Source organism: Anser anser (genome assembly GCF_964211835.1).
Source record: "Anser anser genome assembly, chromosome: 15".
Taxonomy (NCBI): Eukaryota; Metazoa; Chordata; class Aves; order Anseriformes; family Anatidae; genus Anser; species Anser anser.
Genome location: NC_139736.1, coordinates 530,318 through 545,803, shown reverse-complemented (window position 1 = coordinate 545,803; position 15,486 = coordinate 530,318). Strand labels below are relative to the sequence as shown.

Here is a 15,486-nt window from a genome sequence, read left to right as displayed (position 1 = left end):
TGCCATCATTGCTACTTTGGCACAGGTTGGAGACAGCCAGTTGACACTTGCGTTCAGCGTGGCTTTGCCATGTCATCCTGTCGTGTGATCAGCAAAGGGCTTCCTTTGCAAACCCTGGCGCTAATTCTGCAAGAACTGAATTAGAGCAGGAGATTATCTCCCGATAATGTGCAGATAAAGCCACTCACCTACTTACTCTGAGTAAGTACCTGACAGAGGGGATGGGTCCCACGATGCCCTTCCTAAACGGGCAACAGCCTGCTCCTGTGCTTGCCAGGGAGACCAAGGGCAGCTGAGAGGTGACCTGGGAGCTCCAGCCCTGAGCAACAGCCAGGGCTCGTGGGATGAGAAGGGGTTGCTCAGGAGCAGTGGGAGGTCTGAGCCTCTGGCCGTGGCAGAGGAGGATCTTGACGTGCACCTTGCAGCTCACAGCATCGGGCCACGTCTCCAGGGGGCTCTGCCAGCACTTGGCACACGCTTTTCCTCCAAACTGTGGCACTGGTGACGCAGGTGCCAGAGGCCCCAGGGCTGGGCGTGCTGCGAGCCCGGTGTCCGCAGCTGCCGTGTTTCTCCATCCCTGCCTCCTGCACACCGGCTCTTCCCTGAAGAGAAGCAAGGCCGGCTCTGCCCATAGTGCTGCGCAGATCCAGACAGCCAGCGGGCTGCTTGGTGGAGACGAGCAAGGGCAGACTTGTAGGAAAAGCAAGGGGGAGGAGCGGAGAGCCCCACCACTGCACGCACAGGAAGGATTGGAGGGAGCTGGTAAGTAATTCAGGTATTTAGCAATGGAAGGAAAACTCCCGGCTTCAGTCTTTTCACAGCTATTTCCTAAGGGTTGGTTTATCAAAACAGCTACAGCAGAAACTAAAACAGACAGAAGCCCCTGCTTCCCCCAGCTGTTTGCCACCGCCTGTCCGATTGCACATCCTGGCAGGACCTGGGGCTTTTACAATCTTTGGCCCTACGGAGAGTACAGAAAGAGACTTTAAGGGCTGGTGGGACCTTGAGGGGCCATCTAGTTCATTCCTGTGCTTGTGTCACCTGTGGCTGTCCCTTGTCTAACCTCTTCTCTTGCCTCCTGCCAGCATACACCTCTCAGACAAAATGGCTTTCCCTCTGGCTACAATCTTTTCAGAACTGTTCACTGTATAAATCATGGGCCACGTATTCACTGCACATACACTTTTCCAAGTCTGAGAGAGCTCCAGTGTGTTCCCTTTTTTATAGCAGCTGTAATGATGCATCAGTAAAACACGGGATTTGGTTTCTGAGCACCTTGCTCAGAGATGCTGTTCTTCCACCTTTTGTTAATTTTAGGTAGCAAAGATGGATGTAGGTTCCTAGGATCTACAGTTTAGATCACAGCAGCAAGTGCTAAATGCCGTCAGAACAAACATTTAGTCTAAACCTGAAGCTGTCTCCATGAATGGGAAAATGCTTTGACATTGTGGAATGCCATTGAAAAACATCTTGAGTGCCTTCTTGGACTAGAGTTTAAATGACATTGCATTTTTACTGTTTATTTTCTATTCAGTATTTATTTACAGACTTCATTCATTCCCTGAGGGAGGTAAAGCTCCGTATGAATTAATCTACCTCATTTCAAGGTGTTCCACTGCTTCTGCTGACAGGTAAATAGTGAAGAAGAATCATGGAAGTTTTGAGGTGTTCTGAAAAATATATTTCTAGGAATTATTATATTAAAAAAAAATTGCAAAAGCCTGGAAATAAAGGTGATAATCTGTAAAAGCTTACTTATTAACAGAAGCAGTAATTGGGATAGCAGCATGTAGAGATTCACAGGCCAGAGACTTTCCTGCAGGAACCACGTCCCCAGTTTACAGCTTGGTCTGGCAGGATCATTTCCTTTAAAATTCTTCCAGTCTCAGAATAAAGTATTCCAAGGCAGGTAATTGCCATATCCCTTCACAAATTATAACAAAAGTAAATTACTGTCCTTGTTAAAAATGCACACTTCTCATTTCACTCAGATATGTCTACTTCCAGCTTCCCATCAACAAGCCTTGTTAAGCCTTTATCTGGTAGATTAAAGAGCCCTTTCTTGTCAGAGGTCTTCTTCTCAGATTGTGAATCACAACAGGAGCGTAGAACTGGAAGGGACAGCTTGGGCCATCAAATCCCATTTCCCTGCAATTGCTGGCAACCATGTTATAAAGTCCATTTCAAACTCAATCTTAAAACTAATTGCATGTCTTGCCCCCAATACTCCTCTCAGGAATCTGTTCCAGAACAACATTTCTCCCACAGTTAGAAACCATTTAATTTCCAGCCAAAATGTATTTGTGCCAATTCATACCTATTTGTTTTTGTGCCAGCACCGCCTGTTATCTGAGGCCATTTTCTTCCTTCCTTGGTGTTCATCTGCTTGTGCACTCAGACAGCAGGCATATGCTCCCCAGCCTTCCTTTCACTTGGCTAAACGTGCCCAGGTCCCTCACACAGGCTCTTCAGTGTCGAGGTTGTCCTTGGGGTCTGGCTCTACCCTGTCCCACTCCTGATTTATCTTCCTGGAGCAGAAGTGATGAGAATGGTAGACATTTCCACGCCTAACCACCAGCCAGACCTCACCCTTTCCTGCCTCGGGGTGCTCCTCGAAACTCCCTGCTTCCCCTTCACGAGCCAGGCATCAGCCTTGCATGGTGCCCACCAGGGATGAGAGTCCCTTGTGCTGATGGGAGACACAGCAACACCTCCGAAGGGGCTTCCCAGTCTATTACGTGGGGGAAAAAATGCTCTGCTGAGAGTCTCGCCTTCAGCACGTGCAGAGTCAAGCCCTCCCAGCTGGCGCAGGGAAGGGTTCCCAGCTGCCTGCCAGGACTTCTTGTCACACGTCCCCACCACCCAGAGCTTAGCACGAACCCCAGCGCCGCTGTCCCTCTGGAGATGAATGCCACAGGCGCAGACGCAGGCTGGGGCAGCCACAGGTCACACAAAGCGTGTCGGGGGGGCTGAAAGGGAACTGCACTGAGCAGAGGCTGCTCCACGGCTGCCCACCATACTCCTCCACCTGCCTCCAAAGCAACCAGTCTCGATCCCTGCCATGATACGGAGAGTGAACTAGATGGACGCTGCCCTGTCCTGGCAATTCCCACATGGGGCTCACAGCACCAGCTGGCCTCGCTGGACCGGATGCTTCCCGAATGCTTGGGAAACACTCCCGTGGCTAACAAATGTGAATAGAAGTGTGCAGGTATGCAGTGTAAATACATGAGCCTTTAAAAACAGAACTGTCAAATAAAGCGTTACACTCCATCAGCTCCTATTGCATCCACTCGCCAAACACCGGCAGACGCTTGGATAACACTCAGATCTGCTCATGGATGCGTTTGACATCCATGCTGGAGAAATACACATTTTATGATGAATAAAAAGAGCCAGAGCCCAGGCAGCAGGTATTTAAGGCTAAACCACTTGTTTTAGAGGGCTTTACATTCTGGTTGTAAAATTTCCTCTGGGCTGGAAGCTGGCGCCCAAGAAGAAATATTCTTTCTGTTACGTATGATTTGCCTGCAAATCCTATTAGTCTTCTGCGCAGCACATCACAGGAGAAGAGACGCTAGGATGTCAGACCAGGGCATTTTGCTAAGCACTGTGTTTTAGATGTGTGCTTGGTAAAAGAAAGACCAAAGCACTGTGACTTCATTAAATGGTGTCTATTTTGAGGTTCATCTTATATTTTTGGAATTGAAAAAGTTTTTTGGTGGTGATGGTGGTTTTTTTGTTTTGTTTTGTTTGTTTGTTTGTTTTTTAGGAGAAGGAAAAGAGGGAAGGGAAACACTTGCATAGTGAGAATAGGTCACCCCACTGAACTGAAGTTTGTTATCTACTGTTAGCCAATGTCATTTGGTGTGTTTTTCACGCAGACCTGTTGTCATAAAGGAAAGTCCTGAATCTGCAGGGCTAATGGCATTAGCATGAATTGGTAAGCTTGAGAGCAGCCTTACCAACTTCACTAGATGCTCAGCGGATTCTCCAGTTTAAAACAAATGTATCTCCTGTATGAGGAGGATTCATCTCTCTCAGGGTAGATCTATACTTATTATAACAGCCGTGTGACATATAGAACATACAGATGAGCTAAGCAGAGCAGCAGAGTGAACCCGTGCTGCCCAGGGCTTCCTGAGAACATGAGCCTGTCCCCAGCACTGCAGCATATGCTCACCTCCCCAGCGACCCAAACCGCAGTTACTCTGGGTTCTCATTTCAGGTTCACGTCTGATCATTACATTCACAGGACCCTTTCTGTGGGCTCCGCCTGTCCCAGGTGGGGACCGTGCGCCTCCCCTCTTGGCTCCGCGGAGCTCGGGGGCAGCCCAGGGCACCGGCCGCTGGCTGCCTGGCGGTACGAGGGGAGGAGGCTGTGAGGGAGGGATGTGAGACTTTGCTTCTGCCAGCTCAGGTTAGTCCCTTAACATTCACATTACTGTAATGCAGTTGAAAAGGAATCCACTAGTTACAGGAAATGATTTACAGGACACAAGACGCTGCATTTCAGAGGTCTCATGTGTACCATAAAAAATATATTATAAAGGAATAATCTCTATCGGAACTGGAACTGCACAGAGAGAACACATGTCCAGCTGAGAGCAGCATTGAGCTTTTGTTCATTATGGGGAAAGTCTGCGCTCTTCATCTTATTTGATGAATATTTTTTCCCAGCACTCAGTATCTAGTTAATATTGGCACTCGATATTTTTTTCAAATGTTGCTTTTGCCATGAGATCAAGCACAGCTGAGACTCCAATGGTGTGTTGTTCTGAGGTGTCCCCTGCTGAGCTTCACAAAGTAACAGCAAGATTTGGAGCAAACCCTGGACTTCCCCTGTAAAATCCAGGCCACAGCTCATCAGCTGGGGAAGCACAAGGGAGGTCAGCCGGCTCTCGCCCAGCCCGCCCGTGCCCAGAGCTCCCCTGCAGGGCGGGACGCGCAGCTCCACAGATCCCCACACGGAGATCGGTGGAGAAGGGTCACTGCCTCCAAGCACGCCTTCTGCTCGCTGGCAGGATGAGGTACCCAGAACTCACAGCCACATGAGGCTAGAAATGTACTCTGCTGGAGTCTGCACTTTCCTAACACTTGCTCAGAAGCCCAGCTGTGGCCCTCGTGTAGGAGGGTTAACATGCAGCATCTCGACAGCTTTTGTCACCCAGATCAGGTGCTGGCTCTGGTGGTAATCTGCAGCATCCAGATGGTGCTGGTGCTTTGGGGATAGCAGGTGCAAGGGGTTAGATTTCTGCTCGTTCACCTGTGAGGACGTCAGCGAATGACCGTGTACCTCCGTACCACAGCACTACCAGCGCTGCCCTACGGAGAGGGGCCGAGATGGTCCACACGCCAAGAGCTGCAAGGTGCCCAATGCCCTGGTGCAATACTTGTGAGGGAGACGCCCAGAAGACCCCAGAATGAGGGGCAGGAGGGCGCTGAGAGACATCAATGCATTTCTTCCCCTCGCAAAATCCTTGCTGAAGCCAAAGCTGAGAACCGGAGGTGGGAAGTGCCGAAATGCTGAGCTGGGATGAGATGGTGGCAGCTCCGGAAAAGCTGTGAGGAGGGAGGCTCTGTCGGGCCCAGCCCGCGCCACCAAGGCTGGGGACACCTGGCTGAGCGCTGCCACCAGCCCCGCTGAGCGGTGCAGCTCCCGGCACCTAAAGCGTGGATCCTCCGCGTTCCCCACGGCCCTCGGCTGTGCTGCACCCATACACCGGCTGCTGCCCGCCCTTGCCGCGGGCTCTCACCCCTCCTCACCTCTCCCCGGGTGCCGGGCGGCAGCAGCCCGCCCCGCGGCGCCCCCCGCTCTGCTCGCAGGGACGGGGCGCGGGGACCCGGCCCGCTGCGAGGGGCTGCGCGGGGCGGGGGGCGCTTCCCGCAGGACCCGGCTGGGCGCTTCTCTTTGCGGAGCCGGGAGGCTCGGACAGGGGCCGTGGGCCGGGGGCGCCGGGGCGAGAGGCTGCCCATACGGAGTGCGTTTTGGGGGGCCCGCTGGGGAGCACGCAGGGGCCAGGGGCGAAGGAGCTGCGGCGTGGCCGCTTCTGCCGAGGAAAAGGAGGGCACGCGGAGCAGCTCGGCCAGCGCTGCCTCCCGACCGGCGGCACGCACCTCCCGCGGGGGCGCGGGCACGCGGCGGGGGCTCCGGGGGCTGCCGGCTGCCAGCCGGGGGGGGCCCTGCCGAGCCGCCCCGGGCGGCGCCCCCGGTGCCGAGCGGCCGCCGCCCCCCCCGCGTTCGGCGGGGCCCGGCGCGCTCCCGGCGCAGCGGTGGGGGCGGGCGCGGGCCGTCCCCTCCCCTCCCCTCCCGGCGCGGGAGCGCGCTCCCGCCGCCCACCCGGCACAAAGTTTCGCGGCGGCAACTCGGCGGCAACGGCGCGGGGCCGGCGGCGGCGCGCGGCCGCGCTGAGTCCCGGCGCCCCGGTGCCCGGCGGCGAGCGTGCCATGCGGGGCTCCCCCCCCGCGGCGGCGGCGGGGCGGGAGGGCGGCGGCGCCCCATGCGGCCGGGGCGGCCGGGCGGCGGCTGACACCATGTGCGCCCGGTGCCCGGGGCGAGGAGCGGGGAGCAGCCATGTCCCCCCCCGCCCAGCCGGGGGTGCCGGGCGGGCGCGGCTCTAAGGTGCCCCCGGCGCGGAAGCTGCTCTGCATGTGCAGCCTCTCGCTCTGCCTCACCTACCTGTGCTACAGCCTCATGGGGGGCGCCGGCCCGGCCGCCCTGCGCTCCCCGGCCGCGCCGCCCGGCTCGGCGGCCCCGCGCTCCCCCGGCAGCCCGCCGGGCACCGCCGGCGCCCCGGCCGCCTCCGCGGCCCCGACGCGAGCCGCCAACGGCAGCCGGGAAGCGGCGGCGGCGGGCGCCTGGCCGCGGACGCCGCTGGCCCCCGGGGAGGCGATCGCGGCGCAGAGCGGAGCCTTCGAGAGGGACCCGCAGGAGTCGAGCACCACGGACGAGGAGCTGAGCCGGGCCGGCAGCCCGGGCGGCCGCGGCGGCGGCGGCAGCACCACGCCGGACTACGGCGAGAAGCGGCTGCCGCAAGCCCTCATCATCGGGGTGAAGAAGGGGGGCACGCGGGCGCTGCTGGAGGCCATCCGCGCGCACCCCGACGTGCGCGCCGTGGGCACCGAGCCCCACTTCTTCGACAGGAACTACGAGAAGGGGCTCGAGTGGTACAGGTGAGGGCCGGGGGGGGCGTCCCGGGACCCCCGAGGGTCGCGAGGGGCGAGCGGCGCTGCCCGGGCGGGGGCGGCCGAAGGGCAGGAGCCGCGTGAGGTGGCGCGGCCCCGCCCGGGGCGCTGGGGCGGACCGCGGCACCCGGTGCCCGGCACGCCCGGCCGGGTCCGGAGCTGCCGAAATAAAGACGACCGCGAGCTGTTCCGGCGGGCGCTGCGGGCGTTGAAGTGGAAGGGGATGCCCGCGTCCGTACGCGCGGCGTGGGGCACCTCGCAAAGGAGACTGACTCGTTATTCAACAAGTTCCGCGTCAGAAAGTTGTTTTCCGTTGACGAGGTTTAATTCTATTCGTGAAGAAACCTCTGAATGCTGTTATCTGGCATAGCGTGACGTTTGTAGGGAATCTTAAAAGTTCTGACTATGAGAAAACCCTGAACTGCAGTAAGGAAGCGGTAATTGCCTTGGCAGGTTTAGCAAATCAATGAATCGTGATGGCTCAGGGTTTTGTTGCTTGTGTTTTGGTTTTCTTTCCCCCCCTTGGCTTTTTCCTTTTTTTTTTCCTTCTTTTCTTTTTAGTCTTAAACTAAAAAGAATGCAGCATGTTAGTGTAGCTTGCGAATTACCGTGGTTCTCCAGTTTATGGTTAAAAGAAACCCATACCAATTTCTTTCCAAGAAACGCTCTGTGGTTAAGCAGATGAAGTTCTGCATCTTTGTTGCACGTGTGTTCTGAAAATTAAGAAGAAACTATACCAGGGCAGCAAGTTGGTTACTGCACGGATTACCTGGATGCTCTGCATTAGTGTACACAGTTTTCGTGAGAACAGCATGCAAATCTGAGGAACTCTAGGCAACTTCTTACGGAAATCGTGGAAGCCAAGTCCTCATGATACTTGGTGTAGCATCCACTTGGCTTTGTTAAGATGCTGAGGGATTTTCTTGAGGGACTTCAGTAAAGTGGAGATCAGCACTCTGAAAGTATGTTAGTCTCTGAGAGTGTTTTCAGTATTCTGTACCAACGTGGGGAAGGAATAAAAGGTTGACTGACGTTATTTTATTTATATTAATATAATAATTTCAGATGTGATCTTTTTTTTTTTTACAGTTTGTTTTTCTGCAGGAAAGCTTTGCCTTGAAAAATACGTTTAGAAAATCTGCTGGAAGAAGCCAGAGACTTGCATATAGATGGGTTTGGTTTTATTCAAAATCGGTAGAAGAAGATCAAGCTCGGAATATGGCAAGCAGCTGCTTTTTCATCTTTAAAATCGTGCTGCAAGAAAAGGGCTAGAGTGTGGGTGCAACTCCTCTCCTGGAGTAAACGGTGCGCACAGGTTTTTCGCTTACAGAAAGCATTGAAATTTTTCATCTCTGCAGTAGCTCTACGGTCTGCTTAGCTGATTTCCAGCACTAGTGATGTGCTGCACTGGTAGAGAGGTGTGAGACGAAAAGAGTGGGCCAGAGCTGATTTGCGAGGTTCCTGGGCAGGGCTGGAGGATGGATTCTCTGGTCAGGGGATAAATAAATGACTTGGCTGCTTTAGTTGTCGCCGTGGCCCTGAGCATTTGCCCTGATTGTTTAACCCGAGCCCCTCTTCACACCTGCCCAACCCAGATAGCGTTGTTCTCCGTTCTCCTTGGAAAAGTTTTTCAGCCTTGCTGGAACAAGGTAGCAGGCTGCAGCGATAACGGCCCTCAGGAGCCACAGGCTTCCTTCCCCTTGCACCCTGCTAGTGGGTCGTGTTGTGGCAGAGCGGGGGGCTGCTGTGCTCGGCGCTGTGCAGGGCTGCGGAGCATGGGGGGGGGGGGAATCGCTGCCCACATTCACAAGAATTTCTTCCTGATCCTCTCTGATATTAACTGGGTGCACTAAGAAGGCTGACTGCTTGCAGCTGCGTCCCAGGTAGAGTAACTGGAGATTTTTCCTTTCAATGGAAATGTCTATTTCAGCTATTGAAGCGTTTATAAGTGGCTCCTTAGTGACTTTTATCAATTGTTTACCTTTCACATATAACACTTCTTTTTATGATCTATAAGCTGTTAGTTTTTAATACGGTTGAGTTTATTTTTTCATATGTAATGAAATAAGGAAATATCCATCTCGGTGTTCCTTGCTGTGTCATTCACTTCTGAGAACATCTTTGGATAGTCCAGCAGAGCTGGGGAGAGCAGCTTATCATTTAGTCCAACCTCTGTTAATACAGCTAAGGGCTGGTCTTGCAGCAGCTTCCTCACCTTAGTTTCTCCATGGGTAAAATGGAGATGGTACCTACACGCTATCAGTTCTATTATGTGTGTACCACGTATTCGGGTTTCTGCTGCCTTGAGGTTAGTCAGCCGTAAACAGTGTGTCCAGGATCTGACTCGGGACAGTGTTCAGAGGCTGGAGTTAGTGCAAAATACAGCTTTCTGCGCGTTGGATGGTGCTGTGTGTGCAAAGCCTGTTACACCAGTTCTCTGCAGTCTGTTCTGTTTTCCTGGTAACCTTTAGGAAAAGCTGTGCTGTTTGTCATTGCTTTAACTCTGCAGTCAAAGTTTATGTAGAAATTACAGAACTGAAGTCTTCCTACACATGTACTGTTGCAAACCGAGTTCAGGGCTTGTTTCAGTTGTTTTGTGCTATGCTGCCAGCATTGTTTGTGTGACTCTAATTTGTGATTCTATACATCTTAGTGTTTGTCTGTCTGAAGCACGAGTTCAGAGAGAGAACTTTCTTTAAGCTGCACCTAGTACCTGATGTGCATTAACTTTTGTTGATAACTTCCTAATTTTTTTTTCTTAATGCAGATTTTAACTTGACTACTATTAAATTAACTTGACTGCTATTAAAGATTGTGTTAGAAGGGTAGGTGGAAGTGACTTAACCTTTTCTGTTGTTAACGGTGTGGCATTACTTATATTGTGTGTATGTATTACTTGCATATCTTCAGTTCTCTCTCAAGTCTGGGACCCTGATAGCTGGCAGTAAGTATCGCCTCGGGCAGTGGAGTTTGGATCTATCCTTATGACACACCAGAAGTCTGTCCCGCCGTGGACACGTCAGGTTCTGGCAAGGAACGGCTATCTGCCTTTCCTTTGGAAGTCACTGGTGACCGTTGTGCTCTCCTTCGTTCTAAAGCACAGGGTGTGCCATCGTTCCCTGTCAAACTGCAGTTGAATTTTAGTCAGTGCCTGAGCGTCTGTGTGCCCCCAGCACGCCCAGGGCCGTGCCCGCTGCCCCTTCAGCCAGGCACCGTGCGAGCCCCAGGTGCTTGCGTGGGCGATGCGCTCCCCAGCGCGATGTTCCTGCCTCCGTGGGCATGTCCCATGCTGCGAGCTCTGCCCCGAGCTGTCCTGCAGTTGGAAACGAATTGAGAGACTTGTCTGAGAGTGCAAAAAGGGCAGCAGAACAAGGGGGAAGCTCTTAGAGGCCTCCGAGCAGTAAAGGAGGTTAGCGTACACCTACAAATGCTCATTACCAACTGAAGCAGCATCCAGGGTATGCCCAAGTTCCTTGCCTGGCCAAGAAAAAACTGCAAATGAGCACAAGAGGATTTTGTGGATAAAGGGAACTGCCAGCTGCCCACAGTGCCTGACCCTCGGACAGATTTGTCACCTTGCAGTGCTGGAAGCCTGAGTTTGGTGCGTGCTGTGACAGCTGTCGGAGAGGCAGCGTAAGGGAGGGCAGGACCTGGAGTCTGCAGCAGAGCCCCGCCGGCCAGTGTGGTCCTGGGCAGCTTTAACTGGAGGGAAGCAGGAGGCGATCCTGATCTTGCGGCATCGCAGCTGCTGCCCTGCCCTCTGCCAGCTGTGTGAGCTGTGGGATCGCTTTACACCCGCAGAGCTGCTGCACCTCGTCTGGAGGTGTCAGAGAATGCGGCTGGGGCTCTCAGTGCATGAGGAGGGAGAAGTAGCCTGAACAGATGGTGCTTAGCTGGGTTGCTTGTGTGAATGACCAAAAGAATAGATCTTAGCGCTTTCAGCATCCCCCAGGCTCGCTGAATAGGACAGTCCAGGACTCTGGAACCACCAGCTCCATCAGCCTGCAGGCTCAGGAACGTGAGATGGTTCAATTCCTTCCGTTTGCATTTTGAAGGCTATCTGGACATCCAATGTTTAGCAGAAAATTGAGGATTCATAACAGTCAATTTTGTAGTTTCAACAAAAATATGATGTCCATAAAGCAAAGAGAATGTCTGATAGTGGTGAAATTACTTTCGGAGTTCTGAAGTTCACCAATTTGAAGGTTATTCCAAAACCTCACTTCAGGAGTTAAATTCTGTGTGTACGTGCACGTTGCTCTGCTCACTGTCTCCCTCTCAGTGGAGCCTTCACCAAGAAGCTGCGGCAATGTCTCTGTAATTAGACCACGTTCCTGTTACTCTGCCCCAGGCTTCCACATGCTAAGCAGTTATACGGGGTGTAGCTTTATGCGTGGAGTAGTCCCATTGCAGCCACTGCAGGGAGCAGTCACCATGACAAGCAATGAAATGGTTTGCATGTCTAATGCTGTTTTCACTGCCTGTCTGTTTTGTGTGGTGGTGTCTGTTTTTTCTGAGTGTTCTCCATAACAGTCAGGCCGGTGTGTTATTCTGTAAGCAACTACCCTCATACAAATGATGAATACCATGACAGGGAGCTCTTTCCCCAACAATAAACGTGTTCTTGAGCCAGCAGTTTCAAGAAGCAGCTGGCTGTGGCTGGGGAGCCAATGCTCTGTCATGTCCCTGTGGACATTAAACTCATCTGTATTTGGGAAGCTGCTGTCATGCATGGTTATCCCTGTAACAGGCTCCGCTCCTCCCGGGCGCTGCCTGCGGTCTCATCTCCCTCCTGCTGTATCTGGAGGCTGGTGTGGCAGAGCCTTCTCTGTGGAGGCTGCACAGGAGCTGATCCTGCCGCAGAGTGCTGTGCCCTCGCCGCCACGGCTGCTGGCAGAAATGGTGCTGGAAGCGCCCAAGGATGTGCGATGAGACCCCCTTCCAGCATCCCTTAACAGCTGTTGGACAGCAGTAGCTCAGGGCCGTGTTGGCCGTGGCCTCACGCAGCGTAAGCCTTGCTGTGAGATGTAATTGTGTTGCTGGGTAATACTCATGCCACTCTGATCCGTTCAGGATATTCAGAAAATCAAACCGCTTCCATCAGCGCTGCTATTCTGCGCTGATGGGCACTATAGGAACACCTACAGTGGAAGGATGGATTGGGGTTTGCTTCTAATGATGGGCACCACTGCAGATGCCTGGCAACTGCTGTATTTCTCTGTAAAAGGCCTTCCTAGTGTACTGTGCCCTCTGCACTTCTGGTAACTTAGGGAAAGTGTATTGATTTTTTTTTATTTTTTTTTTTTGTCTGGGACCTGCTGTGAGTTGGCTTTTGCTGAAATATAGTGACTCAGCTGCCCTCCCACCTCTGGGGATCCAATATATTGAGATTTATCAGGGTTGAAGACTGCACCAGTATTTCTATGTAACATAGCTTTTTCAATACCTTGTCCCTTTCACATTTGCTAAACCCTTAGGTCTGGATTAGAACCTACATTTGCACTGTTTGTTTTCTTTCTAGCCCATCTTCTGTGCATAGCAAGTGCTCGCGTGCACCACACTCCTGGCAGAGCCCGCACCCAGCTCCCAGCAGAGCTGATGGGTCTGGTGCTGACCTCGCTTATGGGCTGGCAGCTGTGAGAAGAGGGCCAGGCTGTCCCTTAGTCTGTCCCTGCAGTTCACCCTTCAGGAGGCTGGAGAGAGGCCACTGCATCATTGGCTTGGATTTTCTTCTGCACCCAGAGCTACCAGGGTGAGCCCACCGTGTGCCAGCCCCCGGCCTGCGCCAGGGGAGCCTGCTCGCCACCCGTGTTCATCAGCAGTTTCTCCAAGTTTTCCGCTCCGTTTCAGATCAAGGGATGGGGTGCGGAAATAAATCAGGCCTCTTTGCAGTGTTTTATCACCTGATGATGGCTAACCACAGGCTACCCGATTGTAGCCATGGGAATGGCAGCGGCTTTCAGCGCCCAGCACCTCTCCGCACTGCGCTCGCTCCTTCTCGCAAAGAGCTCGAGATGAGTGTGAGGGACAACACGCTGGCAGGGGACAGCTGCCGGATGGCTGCTCCTGCCTCCTGCTGTAAGGTGTCTGGTGTAAGGTGCTCGCCTGCAGCTGGGCGCCTGCCGCAGCCTGCCCGCCCTGCTCGGAGCCTGCAGCTCGGGGGCGGCCTGGAGGCTGGGGGCCTGGGGCCGCGTCCCCCCGCCGCTCGCTCCCGCTCTGCTCCATCGTGGCGGGCACGGGCACGGACCCTGCGGACGGGGCAGCTCAGCGCTTCCCAGGGGAGGGAAGAAACCAAGGCTCGGAAGGCCTGGAGGGAAACCAAGGCTCAGAAAAACAGCCAAGCCAGGCAGAGGTGAGACTTGCGATGGCTTTTGGAGCATTCCTTAGAGCACAGGGGGAGCCATAGCGTGTCTCCAGGCCTGAAATAATCTTACTATTGCACTGTGGCTTCACGACGTAGGGTTTCTCTAGGATTTTGCTCAATATAATCCACTTACGTAAATGCCACAGTGCTTTGCTTCTAATAGTTTAAATATTATTTGTAGTGTCAAAGTTGGTGAGCCTCACTCGGTGTATGAAGGCAGTATCACTCAAGCACGTAGATACTACAGAAAATCCAAAAACAGGCCTTGGGGAAAAACAGCTGCCTTGGAAAAGAGAAAGGCAAAGAGTCAGCTGGTTGCATTCACGGGTTTAAATGATGAGTCTGACCCCTGCTTTGCCTTTTTTTTTTTTTGATTTAGAGAGAGGCTTGTTCTGCTCTGTTAGAGGCACAGACTCGTGGTGAAGGAACAACAGGTTCTCAGAGAAAGTTATGGACAAAGCCTTTGATTTTCAAAGTGAAAATTCCAGTACAAATTGGTGACACCTTGTATTGAGAGAGGTTTGAATCTTTTGCTTTTCATGGATTTCTCTTACCTCTTGTTGTCATGGGGACTTCTTTTCCCTGAGTTATTATATCATGCACTTCAGCAGAAATTTTATTGCTTTGGGGGCTGGAGAGGCTCATGTGGGACATTTCTCACTGCTCATGGTGTAATACACAGAGGTAATTTCTTTCAAATGATTTTTGCTTGAAGTAGTTTCAATGAATTGAGAAGGGTAAGAGTGTGAATGAATGGCTGAAATGTTAGTGCTGAGTTTAGGTGAAGAACATACACTATCAAACTTTCCAGAGCATTAAGTGTGGATATTATAATTTCACTGTGGTATGTAAGTAGGCAGCAGTCCATTTTACCTTTTAATTCACATTTTTTAAAAGTATTATTTAGGGTTTGAAGTGGTTTAAATTGGTTTCCAGTCCCTTTTTAAAAGTTGAAAACAAAACCCTAAATTATGAGAGTCTTTTCAGTCTCAGAGAGGAATAACTGTTTAGATCAACCACGCAGGCTCACCCGCAGCAAAGCATGGTGCTGCTTTTGCTCCTGGGGTACGGAGGTGGAAAGCCCCGGGCAGGATCTGCCCTGTGGGTTGCTCAGCCTGCTGGGGGCAAAGCCAGCCACAAGAGAGGGGTTGCAGGAATTACTTCTCAGATCTCTGCTTTAAAAATAATTGTGTGTGGGTGCCGCCTTCCCTCGGACTTCAGCGGGGCCGACGGCACAGCAGGCTCTGTGGGTCCAGGGCTTCCGCGTGCAAGGGCTGCGTGGCACCGACAGCATCCCAGTGCTCCCGGAGCGTTGGGACCAACCCCAGCGAACTGAAACACAGCGCTGTGTCTTCGAGCGAGAGAAGGGAGGCGGAGGGGCCAGGGGCACAGCACGGGCCCGTCCCCATCCCCGGAGCTTCAGTCCGGGGCCCCAGTACATGGGGGTGCCTGGGGGCTGGGGCTGCTGCCGTCCGCCCGCTTGTTTGTTTGGGTAGCTGCTGTTCCCAAGCTGAGCGAGAGTATTCAAAAGGCAAGTGTCTGAAGGCTGTGGAAAGGATTCATATTTATGGGGAAAAATACCTATTTTTTTCAAATTTCCCATTTCCATCCCCAGAGTCAACATACCAATTTAGTAAATGTTGCAAGGCACACTATTTTCCCCCTTGTCATATTATACATCCAAGCATCAAGGATGGATCATAAACTTGCTCTTTATGGCTTTAACATTTCAATTGCTAGTCACATTTTATGTAAATGAAGGTATTTACCTTGACAAGCTCTCCTGTGAAGTACAGTACTTCTTTAAAGAATTTATTTGGCAATATAAACAGGACAAACGCTGAGGGTGGATGCAAAATTCGCAATTGATTTCACAGCTAAGTAACGTAGGATCCTCCCAAAATGTCCCAGAGTCTGTCTGGTCCAATCTCATCAGT

At 52.7% G+C, this 15,486-nt stretch overlaps 1 protein-coding gene across 1 annotated transcript in view; it reads left to right on the top strand.

Annotated features, from left to right (window-relative positions):
* Positions 1–6,458: 6,458 nt before the first annotated feature.
* The window catches only part of HS3ST4 (heparan sulfate-glucosamine 3-sulfotransferase 4), a 65,785-nt gene continuing 56,757 nt past the window's right edge, over positions 6,459–15,486 (top strand). The window contains exon 1 of the mRNA XM_083799552.1: positions 6,459–7,173. Within this exon, the coding sequence (XP_083655678.1) occupies positions 6,575–7,173 (599 nt within the window). The 5' untranslated portion in view covers positions 6,459–6,574. The remainder of the gene's footprint in view (positions 7,174–15,486) is intronic.